Source organism: Pinus tabuliformis, chromosome J, assembly GCF_031772625.1.
Source record: "Pinus tabuliformis cultivar Carrire ecotype Pingquan chromosome J, CPIR1, whole genome shotgun sequence".
NCBI lineage: Eukaryota > Viridiplantae > Streptophyta > Pinopsida > Pinales > Pinaceae > Pinus > Pinus tabuliformis.
In genome coordinates this window covers 950,903,500-950,925,122 of record NC_142295.1, presented here as the reverse complement: position 1 = coordinate 950,925,122, position 21,623 = coordinate 950,903,500, and the positions used below count along the sequence as shown (strand labels likewise).

The 21,623-nt window shown below is 39.1% G+C and overlaps 1 protein-coding gene and 1 pseudogene across 1 annotated transcript; both read right to left on the bottom strand.

The window, feature by feature from the left end:
* Positions 1 to 500: 500 nt before the first annotated feature.
* LOC149229949 (UDP-glycosyltransferase 92A1 pseudogene) lies at positions 501 to 1,214 on the bottom strand (annotated as a pseudogene).
* An 8,444-nt stretch (positions 1,215 to 9,658) lies between these two features.
* Positions 9,659 to 10,576, bottom strand: LOC149229948 (beta-phenylalanine coenzyme A ligase-like). Its single transcript, XM_089375957.1, has 3 exons — positions 10,395 to 10,576; positions 9,893 to 10,058; positions 9,659 to 9,767 (listed from the first exon to the last, which is right to left on the bottom strand). The coding sequence occupies exons 1-3, from the start codon at positions 10,570 to 10,572 to the stop codon at positions 9,719 to 9,721; spliced, it is 393 nt and encodes a 130-aa protein (XP_089232083.1). The 5' UTR covers positions 10,573 to 10,576; the 3' UTR covers positions 9,659 to 9,718.
* Positions 10,577 to 21,623: the final 11,047 nt, after the last annotated feature.

Genomic DNA, 21,623 nt, shown 5'->3' with positions numbered 1-21,623 from the left:
CCTGTAGTTGTATTTGTAGATAGTAAACTGTATGAGTGCATGATATAGAGAGAAGACTGCGCATGGGACGACATAAGGGAATATAATAGAGGAGATAGACTGCGCATGGGGCGACATGAGAGAATTATAGAGGAGAGCAGAAACAAAGCATAAGGCATAGAGTATGAGTGCACATACTTCGGCCTGTTGTCAAAAAGATATACTGTCTGCAGCAGCAGAAATATGGAATAAACATGAGAACAAACAAAACATGATAGCCGCCATTAGTTGGCAAGTGGGACAGTTACATATATGCAGAAACCTGAGCGCCAAGGCGCATGGAAAAAACGTCTTCAGCAGGGTGCAAATTTAACATCAGATCTGTCACAAGTTGGAAAGGGCCTCAGGAGCATTCCATACTGTATATTTTTTGTGAGACACATAATCTTTATGATTCAATTTCTGCTAAAATGCAAATCTAGCACTGAACGAGGAAGACGGGTTACATACACAACACAACTCTAGGCCTGGTATCCTATTGTAAGCTCTCTTATCATGTCATCCACAGCACACACAGATGACCCTTTCTTCCCTCCGTCTTTATCTTCACTCACTGCCTTCAAAGCCGCATCGCTCATCTCCCTGGCTCTCTTTCTCACTCGATTGCCATTTTCTTCCTTCATCAACATTCCTACTCTTCTTTCCACCGTCCCGCGTTTCAGCTCTCCCTCTTTGCCCCTCCACATCTCGATGCACACCCCAACTTCCTCCTCTAGCAGCTTCGAATTCGCGAACTGGTCGGCTGCCATGGGCCATCCGATGATGGGCACTCCTCGGCTTAGGCTCTCCAGCACCGAATTCCATCCACAGTGACTAAGGAACCCTCCGGTTGAAGGATGGGACAGGATTAGCAGCTGAGGCGCCCATTTTCTGATAAGCAATCCTGCTTTCTTTTCCTTCACTCGCTCTTCAAATCCCTCCGGAAGAAACTCTGTCGAGAACTCTGAATTGAGCGGGGCCTCCAGCGGAGGCCTGACGACCCAAATAAAAGGCTGTTGGCTCGATTCTAGCCCCAGAGCTAGCGCCCTCATGTTTGACAACGATATGCAATTCTGAGTTCCGAACGAAACGTATAGCACTGTGGACGGCGCTTGTGAATCAAGCCACTGCAAGCATTCCCTTGCAGACTTTACCTCTGCCTGCTTGCCCCGCTGTAGAAAATTCGAATCAACCATTGTATTTGAAGGAGACAAAGAGAGCAACGAAGAGGGTAGGATCGGCCCGACTGGCCAAACCGGCCTGCCGGTGGATTTTCTCATGTGTTGGAGACTGCTATTCTGAAGGAATTCGAAATGTGGTTGCTGAAATATGGATGAGCGCTGAATTTTGGGCGCTTGAATTCAAATTTGAATGGGCTCGTTATTTGAATAACATTAATGCCGTGATTACTTGCATTGATTACGCTGAACCGTGTAGCCTCCCGGAGTTGGAGTGACGAAGCTACCAGAAAATGCATGTACATAGGTCATGGTATCATGCATGGATATGGGTCCAAAACATGCAACCAAAACTCTCGTTACGGTGCTGCCGCTGTCAAAGGGTGTACCTCCATAGCATTAACTTTGCTATGGAGGTGGAAATAGGAACTGCCGTCGATCCACCGGAAGGAAGCAAAAGTGTATAATCTTTTAGGGGCACTGCATTTTTATGTTTTTCCCACTACCACGCCCTTTGTGTCATTGGTTGGTGACACCATTTATTTCTGGGAAACATCCATACAAAGAGCATTGAATAGACCAAAAAACCTTTACGGACGTTACCCCTTTAATTGAATTCGTTTTATTTCTTCAGGGGTGGCCAAGCGCAGTGTGGGGCCCAACAAAATGGGTGCGCGCCGACCGGCATTCCATCTGTAATTGGCGACATCTCCTCTTTCCTTACCTTGAAGCGACATTTATGGGTGTGCCCCGCCCGGCATTCAATCACTGTGATTGGTGGATTTATGGTGCATTACAGGGTGCCGGTTGTTCTGTTGCAGCGGACAGTTACGATGTAATGATTATTTTTTTTTGAAAATAAGTAGCCGGTTAATGGATATTAAATGTGGATGTTGTATATGCTTACTGTTGATTTTGGCACCATTAAATTTTAACAAATTAATTATCCAATAACAAGAGAAGCTGCATCGCAGCAAGTCCCTGCCAAGTTACTTTTACAAGTTACTTTTGAGGCCGCTGATTGAAATCAATGTGTTTTGAATCAAAGGAATTAACGTGCGAACTTAAAGTCTTGCATTTTATAGAATATAAAGTTATAAAAGCGTAAAACAGAAAATTATAAATTGGACCATTGTAAAAACTTAAAATTATAAGAATATAAAGTTATCATAGCTAAAGTTTTATAATATGAGTGTGCCACTGCATTAAAGAGTTGCCCAGCAACAATGTACATGACATACAGGAACGGGACTCTTTATAATTCTTTTAAGCATCAGTAGCATCAGTTGCACCACCACCTTTGAGTGGTTTCATCAGTGGTTGCTTGTGTGAAAGATGCACGAGCAGCTGCATATCCATACCCAGGAGTAGACCTACCATACTTAGCTATTGATTCTTCAGTTGGTTATGCAATAGATCCAGCACTCTTATTAAATATAGAAATACATCCAACAAGCCAGTTAGCTATCCTTCGCGGGGCCGGGTCTACAAGGTGGGATGTGTGATAGCGAAATGCCAAGCCATTGACTAGTTAGAAAGAGTCCGATAAGCAATTCTTATTTTGGTGTCATAAGAGGGTAAGCACTAAAGAAGTAAAGGTAGTGTTAATTCTCTATAGTATCTGAATTGGTAGGATTCGCCTCATATGATTCAGATTAATCGAAGATATCAATAGAAAGGTAAAGATCCTTCCATAGTCCTCGGAATCCTTGCATGATTACCTCTTATCACTGTTAAAAAATAGTTAACAGGCTTTGGCCTAGCTGTAGAGCTTCTGATACAAAGTTTTGGGATTGTGCGTAGTCTATCCTGAAAAGCAAATATTCATGTTCCTGACTTTCCAGTTCCCGCCATGCTAGGCCTGACAGACATACTGCCCTTACATATTGGAATAGCATTAAAATGACATGGCAAAACATTTCGGAAGAAGGGTTTCAGAACCAAATATTCCGAAGCTATGAATACAAGGCAGCAAGCGAAACTATGCCAAAGACATGATTTAAGGGGGCGTTACTTTCTAAAAATAACTATATCTTTGCTTCTAACAATTTTACTAAAAGTCAGTATTTTTAAGGGAAAACACTACCTTGTAAAAAATGTGCCCATTCGATTACCCATGCACTGTAAGCATGAAGTTTACTGACTATTCCAACCTCACAAAAGCAAATATTAAATGAAAGATTATAAGATGAAATAAAGCAATTATCACATCAATGTGTAACACAATATATTAAATTTTGAGTTTGCCAACGAAGCAAATATTAAATGAAAGATTATAAGATGAAATAAAGCAATTATCACATCAATGTGTAACACAATATATTACATTTTGAGTTTGCCAACGATTTGTTGGACAACAAAGGCAATTCCAATGGGCCAACACACAAAAACCAACCGACTCACGTAACTAATCAGCAGCACCTTGAGAGCTCTCTCCCTTACCACGTGCATTGCATGCAAGCCATGTGCTTCGCAGCAGGGAGGTGATCTGTCACATTATATCATTCCAGTTGCCAGATGATTCTTGCCAACGCTAGATTGGGAAATAACCAGAGAAATTCAGTGTGCCTGCCACCAGAGAGTCCCTTCTTGACCAGCGATAGTAAATCTACCAGCGAATGGGGCATTGTGTTATGAATTCAGGTCCATCAGACCATCCAGTGCAGAATTTGTTGAAATCTAATTTCAACTACGCACCCAAAACCAGAGCAGCGCCGGATGCCTACTCAGCAGCGCGGTGGATTGACCGGAATTCGGCACCGGAATTTTCTCGGAGCGATTTGGCGACGGCGGAATATTCAGGCAAGGAGCTCCGATATAATATGGAGGCGACGCGTGTCACCCGCATGACATAAGCAAGCGTCATTTTCTCGGGTGCTATCGCTCAGACAGGTAAGGCCACCCGATATTCTTGTCAGCCGTCTGATCTCCTCGCGCGTCCTCAACCGTCGATCTCTGAAGGTGCATACGGGCCTGCAGCGAATTAATTTTGCGTGGAGTGTTTGTTTTTTTGTTGACCGCCGAGAATGGAAGAATTAATGGAGTTGGTGGTTGTACGTAATTTTTGGTGGCCCCTTTAAATGGTTATGGGCACATTATCATATTTTTTTTATATATACGTAGTTTTGGTGGAGACCCATTAATATGGGTATGGGCGTATAGTTTTATATATGTTTTTTATATATTGTTATGTAAGTGAGGGCTGTAGTTTTTTTATGTATGGGTGTAATTGTGCCTGTGCACGACGAAGGTAGCGAGAGTGGTGGTTGCGCTCGGTGGAGCAAAATTTTTGTAAACGCACAGCAGTGCGAGATATGAAACAGGTGATGTAATTGTTTTTGGCCCCCATTGTAAAACAGAAGATTATGTAATTTTCACAGCAGTGGAGTATGTAATTTTTGTGGTAAATGGGAAACACACAGCAGTGTGTAGAAAAACAAGAACAGGGGTGTGAGTTTTTTTTGTGATGTAATTTTTTTTGTGTTGGCCATCGTAAAACGGAGGAGTAGCGAAAAACCATGTGTGGTTTTGCACAGCAGTGCATAAGGAAAATGGTGGAGCGCATTTGTATGCATATGTAAATTTTATTTTACAGCAGTAAAGTGTTTTTCACTGCAGTGAATGTAAAAGGGGTTTTACAGCAGTAAACCCAGCACAGTAATTTCTCAGGTGAAAACAGAGTTTTGGTTGAATGTTGTTTTTGGAAAATCCCTCATAGTAAAAGAGGATGAAGCTTGTAACAGTTTTTTTTAAAGCAATAGAAAATGTTTTTTTTGGTTGTGTAATACTCTGTTATGAGTATATTTGCTTTTAAGAGGTTCCCTGTGCAAAGATCCTAGATGAAATGAAACAGAGCATTGGCTCTGTGGTGTTTGTTTGTCTGGTTTTGGTATTTTCCCATTGAAAAATGCCCAACAGTGGTATCGGAGCTAGTCCAGGCTCTTTGATGGTGACAGAGCTGGTTCAGGCTCTTTAAAAGTGTCAAAGAAGCTGAAGGAAAGATTCTTGTTGCAGCAGAGAAAACTTCTCCATCAGTGTAAAGCCACAGCCAAAAGGGTTAAGGTATTTTTCAAAGCTTTCCTTTCTGTTATTGTTAAAGGAACAGTCAGTGATTTAAAAGAAAACACAATCAAGTATTTAAAGCCTAGATAAGAATGGCAAGGTCAAAGAAGAAAGCCTCCAGGCCTGTTAAAAATGTGTCTCCCCCCTCTACTAAACTAGAAGGCAATCCATTTGAATACATTTTATTTGAAACCCCAAAGTTTGATGGAAACTTTGATGTATGGGAAATAATGATGAGGGCTTTCCTAATGTCTGAGGGGATTGAAGTCTGGGAGTCAATGATTGATGACAGCAAGATGGATAAAGAATCCATGGAGTATGATGCACAAGCAGCAAAGACTATCTTGGATGGACTGCCTGATTCTGTGAAGAAGAATCTAGGAAAATACTCATCAGCAAAGGATATATGGGACAGACTGCATGAACTTCATGCAAAGGGAGCACTGACCATGACAATGAGTCAAGAAGAACCCATCATAGAAGCTGAGAATGAAAAGCTTGACCTCATCAAGCTTCAAGTAAAAGAAAGGGATGAAGAGCTTGCCAAGCTTAAGAAGGAGCTTGACCAATGCAAGAAGAAACATCATGAAGAAGTCATATCCATGACAAATCAGCTGAATGAAGCAAAGAAGCAGGCAGATGCCTTGACAAGTCAACTTGAACAAAGGCACATGAGAGTGAATAAGCTTGTAGAAGAGATTGGACAGTACAAGGTAGAGGTCTCCTCCCTTAAGTCCGAACTACAAGAAGCCAGGAAGCAGGCACAAGGAGCTGAAAAGAAAATGAAGAGCAGTCAAGCAAAAGATGAAGAAATCTCCAAAATGAAGACAGATATTATCTCCTTCAAAATAGCAGCAGCTGAAGCTACTCGTAGCAAGGAAGAAACTGAGGAACAACTTACAAAGAAGAATAATGAATGTGAAAGATTGGAAGAAGAGATTGTCCTCCTCAAGAAAAAGGTTGAAGGGATGAACAAAATCATGAAGAGCTCTCAAGCTTTGGATGACATGCTCAGCTATCATAGATCTCCATTTGATAAATCAGGACTTGGGTATGTAGGTGAACCCTCAAACAAGGATGAAGATGCTTTAAGCAAAGGAGATGTGAAGAAGCCAGAAAGAAGTTGTGAAGCTCCTAGTTCCAGCAAAGGCAAGGAGAAAAATGAAGGCTGCAATAGAAGGAATCCTCCTCCAAGTAGAAAACCAGCTCCAAGAAGAAATGTAGCTGATGTCAAAGAGGCAAGATGCAATGGTTATCATCAAAGGATCTCAAGGCAGCAAGGCTTCAGAAGTACATCAAGAAAACCTCCATCTCCCAGGTACCAAAGTTCATTTTATGGTTATTGTTATGCTTGCTCAAACTTTGGTCATATGGCAAAACACTGTAGAGCATTTCATAAAGATAAATGTTGTGGTCTCCGAAAACCTCCAAGAGACAATTTTAGAAGAAATCATGAAATGTCATTCATGAAAAATGTAGAATGTTTCAAGTGTCATAACATTGGGCATATGGCACGAGATTGTAACTTGACATGGGCTCTTACACAAGCTAGACCCATGCAAAAGAAGAAAGTTACACAAGTATGGAGAAGGAAGGTAATACAATCTGAAAACCCCTTGAACTCCCCAGTGGATCTAAATTTGTTTTGAGAAGAGTCTGCTAAAAGAAGACAAGCACACATTAAAGGGGAACTTGTAATTTTTTATTTGCTGAACTGTATTAACAGTCATTTGTTGATGGAGGATGTATTGCAGCGCAGCAGTTGCAAATGAAATCTTTGTTAATCCCTCTAAAAGGTAATATGCAACAGAGATGAAATGTTTTGTATTGGGAATGAAAATGCAAAGCAGTGAGAAGAAAATGAGAAGAAGGCAAAACGCAGCAGAACGTAAATGCCCAGTGGCTGAGAATGCAATGAAATTTTTGTTACACAGCAGTAAAAAAATGTAATGTTTTTTATGCAATGCAACATGCAAAGAAATGCATAAAGAAAAACAAGGACAGCAGATTTTTAATGCAGATGGGTGACTGATAATGTGTGGCAGCAGAAAAATGAAAGGAATTGCACAGCAATGCATTGTGTAATTAAAAAAATGAAATTGAAGATTGTGTGAAGCAAGGGTGTAAAAAGTAACAGCCCGTGTTTTTTTTTGTGTGGAGAATGCAGCGCAAAACAGCGTGAGGATGATTTCTCTCTATGTGCAAGTAATGGAGAGTAAAGAGTTAGTGTATGGGCACACAACAGTATGATGAAACAAAAGGCAGCCACAGTGCAAATTGCAGAAGCAACGCAGCAGCAAATAAAACCCAGGGATGACAGTCTATGGTTATGGGTATGGACAGCAGTGAATATGAAAAATGCAGCAACATGAAGTTTTGTTGAAGAAATGAGAAGTTATGGACAGCAGCGTGACGACAAGAAGGAGAAGCACACAGCAATGCAAATAAGAAAATGCAGCAGCATGAAGTTTTTTGTTGAAAAAATGAAAGTTGTGAATGTAAGAAATGTTTACACACAGCAGTGTAAATTTGTAAGGTGGGACAGAGTAATTGTTCCAGAAAAGACAGAGTATTCTGTCTTTGAAGAATGCACAGCAATGCAGAGTTTGCAAAGAAATGTAAGTGAAGTGCAGCAACACAACAGCAAGTGTAGACACAGCAGTGTGGGGTAGACGCAGCAAAGAAGATGGCACAACAGTGCAGCAGAGAATATGCAGCAGCATAAAAGAACATTGTAATGAGTTTGCACACACAGCAGTGCAATGATTGTTTGTTTTGGAACTGCATTTGAAGCAGTCATTTGGTGAAACCCTCTGTTAAAGAGGAAGGTGCTTTTCAGCACATTGTCATTAGTGAATCCCTCTGTCATGAGGAAGGTGCTCTTCAGCACATTGTAATGGTGAATCCCTCTGTCATGAGGAAGGTGCTCTTAAGCACAGTTTCAGGTTAATCCCTCTATTAAGAGGAAGACAACTTTGTTTGTTTGTGAACTGCATCAGAAGCAGTTGGTGAATCCCTCTATGTGAGGAAGATGTCTTTGTAACAGCAGTGTTGGTGAATCCCTCGATGTGAGGAAGTGTTTGGGTAAGATTGAATGCCCAGCAGTTGAAATTAAAGGGGAGTGTTGAAATCTAATTTCAACTACGCACCCAAAACCAGAGCAGCGCTGGATGCCTACTCAGCAGCGCGGTGGATTGACCGGAATTCGGCACCGGAATTTTCTCGGAGCGATTTGGCGACGGCGGAATATTTAGGCAAGGAGCTCCGATATAATATGGAGGCGACGCGTGTCACCCGCATGACATAAGCAAGCGTCATTTTCTCGGGTGCTATCGCTCAGACAGGTAAGGCCACCCGATATTCTTGTCAGCCGTCTGATCTCCTCGCGCGTCCTCAGCCGTCGATCTCTGAAGGTGCATACGGGCCTGCAGCGAATTAATTTTGCGTGGAGTATTTGTTTTTTTGTTGACCGCCGAGAATGGAAGAATTAATGGAGTTGGTGGTTGTACGTAATTTTTGGTGGCCCCTTTAAATGGTTATGGGCACATTATCATATTTTTTTATATATACGTAGTTTTGGTGGAGACCCATTAATATGGGTATGGGCGTATAGTTTTATATATGTTTTTTATATATTGTTATGTAAGTGAGGGCTGTAGTTTTTTTATGTATGGGTGTAATTGTGCCTGTGCACGACGAAGATAGCGAGAGTGGTGGCTGCGCTCGGTGGAGCAAAATTTTTGTAAACGCACAGCAATGCGAGATATGAAACAGGTGATGTAATTGTTTTTGGCCCCCATTGTAAAACAGAAGATTATGTAATTTTCACAGCAGTGGAGTATGTAATTTTTGTGGTAAATGGGAAACACACAGCAGTGTGTAGAAAAACAAGAACAGGGGTGTGAGTTTTTTTTGTGATGTAATTTTTTTTGTGTTGGCCATCGTAAAACGGAGGAGTAGCGAAAAACCATGTGTGGTTTTGCACAGTAGTGCATAAGGAAAATGGTGGAGCGCATTTGTATGCATATGTAAATTTTATTTTACAGCAGTAAAGTGTTTTTCACTGCAGTGAATGTAAAAGGGGTTTTACAGCAGTAAACCCAGCACAGTAATTTCTCAGGTGAAAACAGAGTTTTGGTTGAATGTTGTTTTTGGAAAATCCCTCATAGTAAAAGAGGATGAAGCTTGTAACAGTTTTTTTTAAAGCAATAGAAAATGTTTTTTTTGGTTGTGTAATACTCTGTTATGAGTATATTTGCTTTTAAGAGGTTCCCTGTGCAAAGATCCTGGATGAAATGAAACAGAGCATTGGCTCTGTGGTGTTTGTTTGTCTGGTTTTGGTATTTTCCCATTGAAAAATGCCCAACACAATTGGGGCACTCCATGCACCTTCGCCTCTGCTTAACGATTCTTGCCAGACGATTCTTGCCAACGCTAGATTGGGAAATAACCAGAGAAATTCAGTGTGCCTGCCACCAGAGAGTCCCTTCTTGACCAGCGATAGTAAATCTACCAGCGAATGGGGCATTGTGTTATAAGGTAGATGCATGGAGTAGTGATGGAAGAACGCTATATCGGTGTGAACATATGTATATGCAACCAAATGAAACAAATGGAGAACTGGGAAATCTCACGGTATTACTGCAGAGTCTTCAATCTGTGGATTGCACAGCAGAAGCTCTTTTAGTCTGTCTACAATATATACTTGCCCTTCTTCATTGACACGACAAATATCTCCAGAGTGCAACCAACCTTCTGAATCTATAGCCGATGATGTAGCTTCTTTGTTCTTGTAGTATTCTGTAGAGATTCAGAAGCTGATCAGATCAAATTTTGACAGTTCAGAAATGAAACTCTGGTGGAAAAACGGTGATGGCTAGCATGAAATTATCCTTCTACTCTATCCAGAACAAATGAAGGCGCTACTTTCCTAGGAGATCCCTAAAGGATCTAATGTGGGCTTTACAAAGGAAAATAGGTAAGTTATATGTCAATTCAGAGTAAAATCATAGCTTAGTAGTGGATTTAATTTTACAGATGGTGTAACTGTTTTATGCTCATAAAAATCTTGAAGGATGCTAATAAAATTCATATAATCTCATACATATTTTACATTATATCCTAATGTGTTTTTACCTTTCATGACCATAGGGCCTCGGAAGCATAATTCGCCTCTTCTGTTGGGAGGCAAGGGCTTCCCCGTTACAATATCAACTACCTTAGCCTCCACATTAGGGACTAGTATGCCTACTGAACCGTAATGCTTGATGTCGTTTCCTTCGCTCTTTATGACTGAACCACTCATCTCAGTCATTCCATACATCTGCAGAAATGATGAGTAGAACAATCAGGTAAAAACCAGTTATAAATTGAAAGGGAAACTTTTCAACAACAGAAATGCTCACTAGATTCAGGGAAACTGGGAGATAAATTCTACTAGGGTGATTCGTCCATCAAGCCTTTGTATTTATAAGTATACACAGCATTGCAAATATCAACATGAACGTATGCTCATCTCAGGTCTAAAGAGGAGGATGCATATGAAATCTTCAGACGTTCCTCCAAGCTAGAGCAAAGCATTGGACAGAGAAATAAAGAGTAGTCTTATAAACCCTGCATGAGCTTAGGTACTATACCTGCACGCCAAATCAAATGAATAAACCAGCTGCATTTCAGGTCGTCTATATCTAGCGTACTTGGCGTTAGAACCTGTAAAAACAGTAAAACATATCATAAACCACGCAGCTGATTCTCTGAAAAATGTATTCAGCAAAATTGAATACTGAATGTTAATAGCGCAATCAAATATGTAAATAAAAAAACGATGTGAAAATTTGGTATTCAGTTTACTACATTACAGGAACACTAATCATGGATGATTTGCTCAGGTTTACCATCTGCAAGGGCTTCCGTACATCAAAGAACAGCAAAGAAGTATGCAGGATTTAAATTGATTTACCTGAATGGCGGACGAGGCGGAGATATGGAGATCGTTGTCAATGGAGGAGAGATCCCGCCACAGCCGAGACATATGGAGATCGTTGTCAATGGAGGAGAGATCCCGCCACAGCCGAGACAGTCTCAGAGATGGCCGACGAGGCGGAGATATGGAGATCGTTGTCAATGGAGGAGAGATCGTTGTCAATGGAGGAGAAGCAGAAGAAAATGGTGAGCAGCGGAATACTAGAAGGCACAATGAGCAAAATACCTGTTACATGCCCACAAAAAGCATAGATGTGGTGGCAGGCATACATGTAACGGTGGCGCATGAGCTTGCAGGTGTACGGTGCTACATGAGGTGGCAAGCATACACGCTGTAGCAAGGTACATATGCTATTGTATTATAGCAGTGGTATTAATCTGTAACATTAAACGCTAGAAAATTAATGCTAGTGCAAACATAGCATTACTTCATGCACGAGTGAACAACTTGTTGTAATTACCTGTACTCCTCCGATCTTTTTCCTAAGTTTTGAGCTCTATGCCTTGATTTGAGGCCAAATAAGATGGCGAAAGCATGAACTTTGGTTTATTAGAATAGTAAAATTACATGACCGTAAGAACTTTGGTTTAAAAGTGGTAGGGAACCGGTAAACTAATGCTAAGTCCGCTCCTAACGATTACTATAGTCCCTGCCGGATGCCAGATGGCAGGGACTAATAACTTATACGGCTCCACTCATTTAATTACATATTTATTACCTTTCATTCCATACTACATTATAATATATCCACATTTTACTGGTTTATATCGGAAATAAACACCGACATTTTGTTTATAAAAGACAGCGTGTGTGCTCACCCCTGTAATATGTCATTTGGTAGAAAATTACTTGGAGACAAAAATGGAATCCCTGAAAGAGAGAGGCGTGGCAGGTTGGAAATGAAATTAAAACCATAAGAGACAGGTAGAGCAACTTGGAAAATGAAACTGCAACCTTGAAAGGACAGACGAAGCAGATTAAACAGCAACTGGAACTTGCTCGGATTGAATCATATTTTTAAACACTGAAACACGAACTTGCTTGTCGCCAATCTTAATTTAAAGATCGAGATATTATTTAATGTGAGTGTGAAATTGTAGTTGCATTGATTGGATTTAGCCAGATGGAAAATTCCACGGGCTAATCTAATTTTCTATGTTTTTTTTTCACGACTTTTTATCTTTTCTAAAAATGATTGATATTTTATTTTTAAAATTGTTAATATTTTATAAACATTATATAAAATAGTTATAAATTTAAATATTTATAATGAAAAATGATTAAACATTTTACAATTTGCATATTAAAGATTAATAAAATTTACTAAAGTTTCTAAATATTGAGATAAATTTTCTTTGTAGAAAACAATGAACACAATTTAGAAGGAAAAAAGAATAAAAAAAAAATTGATAAGGAAATAATTAATGAATTCTATTTATACACACGAAAAAGAAAATTACCAAAAAATACAATTGAATATAAATAGAAATAGTCTGGATATAAAAAAGATACAAAAAGCAAGAAAACCTGCTAGGGCCCGCACCTCAGCCAAGCTATTGGTACCGCTCCCTCCATTCCATGAAATAAAGTATTGCAGGTTCTTGTCCATTATGATATGAACCCCACATCCACAGATATTTTGTTGTTCAGCACCATCAAAAAACGCCTTTGGAGTCTCTGAGTGGAAGCATACATCCTCTGTTCTAATGCCTTTCTTTATTTTGGGCTGCTTTTTTGGAATAGTATCATAGACAGATATGATTTGCTGCAGGATAGAACTGAGGGGGATCTTTGATTTCTTGAAGATCTTGTTGTTCCTCCATTTCCAAACATACCAAAGGACAATAATAATCATGGGCCTCCATGAGTCTTTTTGCACACTCCACCAATCAAAAGCTGCCTGAGTGGAAGCAAAAACAATGAGAGGGAAACCATATAGATTTGCCAAGACCTGCCAAATTTGCATCGAAGATTGACATTGGAAAAACATGTGGAAATTGGATTCCTCGTGAGAGTCGCACATCACACATTTGCTCGGCCCGTGCCAATTCCTTTTCCTCAGATTCTCCCATGTCAAATTTTTGTTGTGGAAGACAAGCCACAAGAAGAAAATTAATTTCGGAGGGCAGCCTGTCTTCCATAAGAGCGGAGGAAAAATCGAACTAAAACGAGGGGACTTTGGGTCAAACAGATCAGCGTAAATGTCTTTTACTTGAACCACCATGTTTGCATTTGGAACCGTCCAGATCAGATAGTCTACTACCCTTGTACGATGAAAGCCACAGCCTTTCAGAGATACCATGACGGATTTCGAAAGCCCAGCCAGAGAAACCGACATGCCGAAATCATTGGCCTCTTTCCAAAGGGGGATAGGACCTTGCTAAGCTGAAATGAGCTTGTCCTAAGTAAAAATACCAAGTCTGTGGAAAAAACTAAGAAGTTCCTCAGGAATGGAAATGCCCTCCCGGCCACCCATGATGGGGTCTATGCCAATAAGAATTCTGCTACCAGATTGTAATTTCCACTTTAAATTTTTTAGAAAATATTGCTCTATTTTTCGAAAACTGAGCCAAATAGCTTATCCATATTTTGTACCAATCCTACCTTTCCTGTACCAGAATTCTATATCCCTTCCTTTCATATATTTCTTTTTGATAGAGTTGCTCCATGGCCCTTCCCCGAAGATCCCCCTCCACAAAGACTTACAAAGGAGAGCTTTACCAAAGACCCTCAGATCCAGTAATCCCCAGCCTCCTAAACTCTTGGGCGAAGCTATCTTTTCCATCCTAGAAAGGTGATATTTCTTCTGATGAGATTTACCGCCCCATATAAAATTTGCAGAGATCTTGTTCATTTTGTGTATTATACTTGCAGGGAGGAAGAAAATATGAGCCCAGTAAACAGCCAGTTGTGATAAGACAACTTGAGTTAAAATAACTCTACCCGCCAAGGATAGACACTTGAATTCCCAAGCTGAGATCTTTTTGTAGTACATGTCAATCATCCACTGCCAGTCCGTGCTAGAGTAACTATTGGCATTTAACTGAAAGTGCAGGTACTTTACACCATCCTCGATCGGCCTTGACTCTATTCCAAATAACTCAGAGACCCAATTCACCATTTCCATATTGGTGTCGTTGTGGAAAAGAACAGACTTAGCCTTGTTTATATGTAACCCTGTTGCGCTTTGAAATCTATTAAGGATATCATAGAGGCAGGTCCACGATGCCCTACAGAGCATAGCAAAAATAAGCACATTGTCAACAAAAAGATTGTGTGAGATGAATTTTTTCCCGCATATCTTAATGGGCTTGCACCTATTTTCTGAGACCGCCTTGTTAATGTGAAGGCTCACAGAGTTCATTGCCAGGATAAACAGAAGAGGAGATAGGGGGTACGGGGGTACCCTTGATGAAGCCCTCTTTCAACTGGAAAAAAAGGAGAGGGTATGCCATTAATGATGACTGCATAATTCACATTCTCCACGCAGGCCATAATCCAGCTAATGGAGTTTGATTTCAGGCCAATTTTAGCTAATAAACATTTTATAAATCCCCAGTCCAAACAGTCATAAGCTTTTTGTAAATCAATTTTTAGAGTGGCAGCCTCTGATTTCTCCGAGTGCATAGTAAATAATCTTTCCTGTGTATTGCCGACGACATCCAATATATTCCTTCCCTTTAAAAAAGCATGTTGATCCTTAGTAAGAAAGGTGGCCAGAGTCTCTTTTATCCTTTCAGCAATAATTTTTGTGATGATTTTGAAAGATATGTTGCATAAGGAAATCGGCCGGAAATCTTGGAAGGAAACCGCCTCCACTTTTTTCGGGATAAGAGCTATTAGAGTGGAGGATGTAATCTGATGAATACTACCTGAAATTCTTGATGCTTCGACCATCCTCAACAGATCTTGCTTGATGATATCAAAGAAATGAATAAAAAATTCTATTGTCCAGCCATCCGGGCCAGGACATTTGTCCTTTTTAAAGTCCTTCAAAACACCCATAAGCTCGTCCTCTGTTATAGGCCGAAAGAGACTCTCATTTTTTTCATCATCAAACATCTGAGGCACCAAATCGATTCCCCATAGGATGTCCTGGAAACCGCATCCTTCCCTTCTTTTATATTGGCTTTTAAAATGATTTACAACTTCCTTAGAGATATCTTGTTGAGTGACATAAAAGCCTCCCTGACCATCGCTTATTCTCGATATGGTGTTTTTCTCACGCCTGTAATTTGCATATTTATGAAAGAGGCTCAAAATTATTTATGTAATATGAATTATAAGGTTGGTAATTTTGGTTGAAATCTATCAAAAAAAAATGTAAATTGTGTAATTCTCAATCTGTAAAATTAGAGTGTTCCAATAAATTTTTAGGGTAATATATATACATATAATCTGGCCCAAAATTTTATCTCTAAATTTTGAAAAAAAATAAATCAGATTATTATTAGATAGTAATGTTAATTGAAAATAAGGTGAAAATATTTAGAACTTACAAAGTTTATATTTGAAAAATAAAAATAAATGAAATTTAAATATATAAACGAATTTTTGAAAATAAAGTTAAATCAAATTTAAAAATTAAAATAAAATAATCTAAATATTAATTTAATTTAAAAATTGTTAAAATTACAAATGTTAAATTGAAATTATATAATTCATCCCTTTGAAAAATTAAATTAATATTATTGATGTATTAAAAAAATTATAATAATATTTTGTAATAATAATTAAAAATTAAAAACTATTATATGAGAAATGAGCCAGACTTATCTAGTTGGATGGGCGACAGTTAATTCCCGGGGCTTATATATGTCTATTGTTAAATACTCTACTTACTAGTTCTCTAAATCCAATGATTAACATATACAACCTGGGCATTAACTTCTGTCCAGCAAACTAGATATTTTCCACAAAACTAAAAACCATTATAATAGAGACCGCCATTCTCAGGAAAAGACGGTGAGAATAAAATCCATTAAAATAAGGAGGGAAAGGGCAATTACAATAATAGAGACCGCCATTCTCAGGAAAAGACGGTGAGAATAAAATCCATTAAAATAAAAAGGAAAAGGGCAATTAATTATTGGGAGAAAAAAAGTGGGCATTTTGTCCTCACAACGCATGTTCCTCATGGCCGCGAATCGAACACGCATCAACATAGATGCTTCCTGTGTGGAGTGAATTAAAATAAACAAATCGTCCGACGGTAGCGTATCCTGGAACCTCTCTCTGCACGGTCGCCTTCACCGTGGGCCACAAGCAGCGGCGGCACCCGCAGCTCTCACTAGAGTCCGACTCCCCTTCTTTCTCAGCCATGGTTCACCCAACAAGCCCCGAGGCCCCCACACACAAGCGACTAAAAAGAGAGAGCATATGACGCTCGCCCTCCTCCCTGGGGCCCGCTGTCATCCATATGTAAAGTACAAAGGCGGCGCCGTTCTGGGCTCACAGGAACAGGCACTCTATTATTGGGGAGCTACCCCACCCCTGCCGTCCTGCCTGCTTTCACGACAACCCACCCACCGACGCGCACCTCCATAATCACTAACAGGCGTCACACGTCATGGATTTCGAAATTGATAACGGACCGTTGCCGGTGGCAGTCGGGAGTACCGTGGAATGGGCTCCATAAAGTGAGTACAAAGTGCGCTTTTCCGGCCATTGTAGTCGGAATCCAGTTAAAACAAATATTGCAGTGATCGGTATCTTTTAGTTTTGTTTTAGTAATCGTGAGTTAATTTAGAGATCCAAAATTCACGGGACAGTGAATTATAGTTTCGTTAATTTAGGGAAACTTTGATCTGAAGTTTTCTCCTCTTTCGATTGGAATCGAATCGCCAAAATTCCCCCAAAAAAATATAAGCGAATCCGATAAAACGATCACCCAAATTCCTGGGGAAAAAAGCGGATCTGCAAAGCAAACCGCCGCATGGAATATGTCAACTTACCGATTTGTTTCGTTTTGGGTAGTTAACTTGAACGTAAATTGATTGTAAACTCTGGATTTTTTTCAAATGCGATGGATATTATTTTCAGGATATTTTGGATTTGTTAATGATGTAATGGATAAGAATGGTTTAAGTATGTTTTTTGTTTGGTTAAGAATTGGTTTTTTTTTTCCGAGGTAATGGTTTAAGAACTAAAGATATTTGGTTCTCATTGTTAGGGACCACCAGTGAGTAATTACAAGTGGTATGGTTTTTTTTGAATAACAATAATAGATTTAATCTGTATTTTCGATAGCAAGTGGCATGGTTTTCTTTGAATAACATTGATAGCGATGGTTGTCCCAATGGCTTTGATAATTGACTTATGATAAAATTTTTTACTGTTTAAAGAAAACGACAAAAATAACCATATAATCTAAATATTAAATATTCTTGGTTTTCACTTTTATTTAAATTATAATTAATCTATTTGATAAATTTGTAAATTATTTTGTTTAACTAAATAATTAAAATGACAATAACACTGTGTAATTTCTATATAAATAATAAAACATCTATATAAATAATAATGTGTGTTTTAGTTACCCATTTTTCTTACTTAACAAATTTCTAGAATATAAACTCATCCCCACATCAACATCAATTTCTTTTATCACTTTGAAAAGTTATAAAAATATATCATGAATATGAGTTTGGAGATAGTTAACCTAAATGTAACTGGATTGTAAATTTTGGAAATTTCTGAAATTTGATGAATGTAATTTTTATTTTTATTTTTAAATTGGCTGAGATGATTTTCTCAATATTTTGGACTTTGCAATGGACACGAGGATGATTGGGTAATTTAAGTGGTTAATACTCATGATGTTGGTCTGTCTACTTAGATTTGAAGAACAATTAAGATGTTTAATAAATCTGCAAGCTATTATATGAGGCCAACTAAGTATAATAACTTTAATGCTCTGTAATGTCTGATAACATAAATGATGATGTATTCTAGGTATTTATTATTTTTATGAAAATAAATTTATTTTTATATTATCATTAATTTATTGGGCTTGGATTATGTTTTAAAATTGTATATTTTTCAGTAAGAGTTGGTCTTTTTTACATGTAAAAAAATAGTTAACAGTTCAAGGCACAAAACCTAGAGACATTTGGTATGAGTGAAAACGCCTTATCTAAGTGGCTTGGTTTTCCTTCAATAAAAGTTATAAGTCAACCTGCATTCCATAATAGTATCCAATGATGACTATCTTCATTATTGTTTTGACAACTAAATTATAAAAAAAAAAATTCCCTTTTAAAAAAAATTCAATTTTTTTTATTAATTTAAAAATTATTATTATTATTATTTTTTGCATAAAGGCTAATTCTATTAAAAAAAGAGAAAATATATGTACAAAGAGGTCAAGACCTCAGAGGGGGCTGAAGCCTGCCCTCAACCAGAAATTCTAATACACACAAACCCCTTTGACAACCCTTCCGGGATTGAGAGACCTTGAAGCATATTTTATGAGTCCCTTACAGACAAAAGTGTAAACCAGAGCTGTGTTTAACACTACAGTACTATCGCCGACTATGGCTTTGCTGATAAACATTCTGCCCTGAAAGCCATATGCAAAATTAGACCAAAACAAAGGCTCGCTGAGCCATGACCTGTTACAGTTCATAGGACTATAATGGCGCGCACCGATACAAAACCAAGAGCTGAAGCAAAACAGAGTTGGCATTATCCAGAGACACATAACAAAAAAGAAACAGACCAGAAGAGAAATTGCCATCAGTAGGCATTGAACCAAATTCATTAAACAAGTTTCGGAGAGTCGAGAGCATCCTTTTCCACCTGGCTAGGAGAGCCAATCCACGTGACGACCGCGTTGTCTGCATCTCCCGTGTCGCCGCCACCTAGAGGAGTCTCCAAATTCTGAATGCCACCGGGAGGATGCTCCGGCTCCCCTGCAAGCACATTGCACTGTGTAGAGTCCACCGGAGGGTAAGGAGCTTCAGGCACATTACCTTCTTCCTGCATGTTGTCACCATTGAACACGACACCAGCTACCTCTCCCTGAAGAATGCTATCATCCTGAGACTGAGACGTAGTGGTGTGGGCCGAGTTGCTAGGCTTATCCTCCTCCTCAGCAAGGATTACTGTAATACTGGCTGACAAAACGGGCTTATTGAGCCTACTATGGAATTTGAAGCGGGTTGTTTGGAAGGAGTTGTGCAGGAGAGGCCTGGCATGACCAGAGGGCGGAGAGGACGGGGAGGCAGAGGCCAGAGGGACAATGTTCTGGGGAGAAGACTGAGAAGCGCGGCCTCGATTGCCAGTGGTGCCTCCACGGCGAGAAACTCCACAACGACGAACCATTTCCAAATTAACTAAGAGACCAGGGAAGGGAATTCGACAGGACCAAATGGGAAAGGGTCGAGCGCAGGCGGACCAGGCCAAAATCAGAAACCAGATGAGCTTCCAAGCAGCCAAAACGAAGCAGGGGTGCGGGAAGAATAGCGGATGGAAATAGAAGGAGCCGAGGAGGGCAATTGCATGAACCAGAAACCAAGCCATGGATAAATCACCTTGCGCGGCCTCTCGAGCTGAGCGCGCATTCAATACCAAATGCGTGACCATAATTCTGTACCCTGAAGAATTCATATCAAATGCGGTGGGTTTGTGGGATCCACGCCCGCGAGCCAAGTGCAGGGACAGCTGCCGGCGGGGAGTTACTCCTCCATAAATGGGCTACAGTGACACCCGCATCCGGGTAAAAATTATTAAATTATAAAAATTATCAAACTTAATTTTTTTTTATTAATTTAAAAATTATAAAAAAATATCACGGATGTCTGAGACGAATACTCATAGTCAACTGTTATACAGTTATAGCAAGATACATTCCCATAATTTTAAGGATGCAACAGTACCATAGGTTTCGTCCAGTGTACGGTTAAGACATCATTAAAGTTTACTCAAGACAAATAGGCGAAGTTGACGGGGAACCCTAACCAACACTGAAAAAATCATACCCCAACCGATTAAAATGACAAAAAAGTTTATCAAAAGTGCAAAATTCATTAACCTAACTTTTACGTATTTCTGATTTCCAATTCATGCTTCGTTTTTTTTAAATGTTTTATGTTTTGACTTTTTTACAATGCAAAAAAATATATTTTGGAATACAAAAATAAATTTTACGTATTTCTGATTTCCAATTCATGCTCCCTTTTTTTTAACTCTTTTATGTTTTGACCTTTCTACTCATGGAAAAATATATTTTGAAATACTACCATAAATTTAATATTTTAGAATTTAAATTATAGGATATAAATGAATTTAATAGGTTGTAAAATTAATATATATATAAATTTGTTAGATTTTATTTTTTATTTTTTTCAAAAAATAGATAAAGTACACCTATACATTTAATTTAACTTTCTCACTAAAACCTAGTTTGTTGGCATCTAATATTATTGTAAGCCATCCAAAATTTAAAGGTTTTCAAGTTGTCTAGCGATACAATATACTTATTACTCCTAATATTTATATAGCTAAAATAGATACAAAAACACTATAAAGTCATCATATCAACTACACAAAATTTTCACATAACATGACTATGCTAATCATTCAGTTACTTAGTTACTCATCCGAGTCAATAGGCGTTGAACCCAAAAACTATGTATGAGGAAGGCAAGGGATGTGCTTCTCAATCCAATTGATGCAAACATTTTGGAGTTGGATTTCACACTGGATGGATTGAAATTCCTAGTGAATTTCCTAGAGGGTTTGAATGGCCCAGCAGAATTGGACACAACTGCTTTGGTCACTATGTTCTTCATAAGCCTACCGCTGCTTTGACCACTATATTCTTTATAAGCCAATATAAATAATCTATCTGTTAAAATTCAATGTATCTTCCATGGGAATGTTTTTTTTTTTTTCTCGTTAAAACTAATCTATTATTTACAGTATCAAGAAAAACAGTTACATTTTCAGTATCATTTTACCAGAGGCCAATTGTGGCACTTTGGAGTAGGAGTGACCAAAAAGAACAGCCCTCGCAGGGGCATCACATCTGAGAAAAACAACCCTCGCAGGGGTGCCATACCAAAAAGAGAAGAACAGCCCTCGCAGGGGCGCCAAACCAAAACTAAACAGCCCTCGCAGGGGCGCCGGACCAAAACAGTTCATCCCTCGCAGGGGCACCAGCATAACTTCAGCAGACATAACATAAACAAACTCTGAGCCAACGTAACATAAACAGTGAAACCAAAACAAGACCTGAGCGGCAATGGAGGTCATGATTCCGAACAGATGGGCGACTATTCGTCCGGCTCCTCCTCGACCACCCGACACCATCCATATTTCTCAATTTCCTCTGCAATGGGAAAGGAATCCATGTTGACATTGTCCCCTTTGCTAGTCGA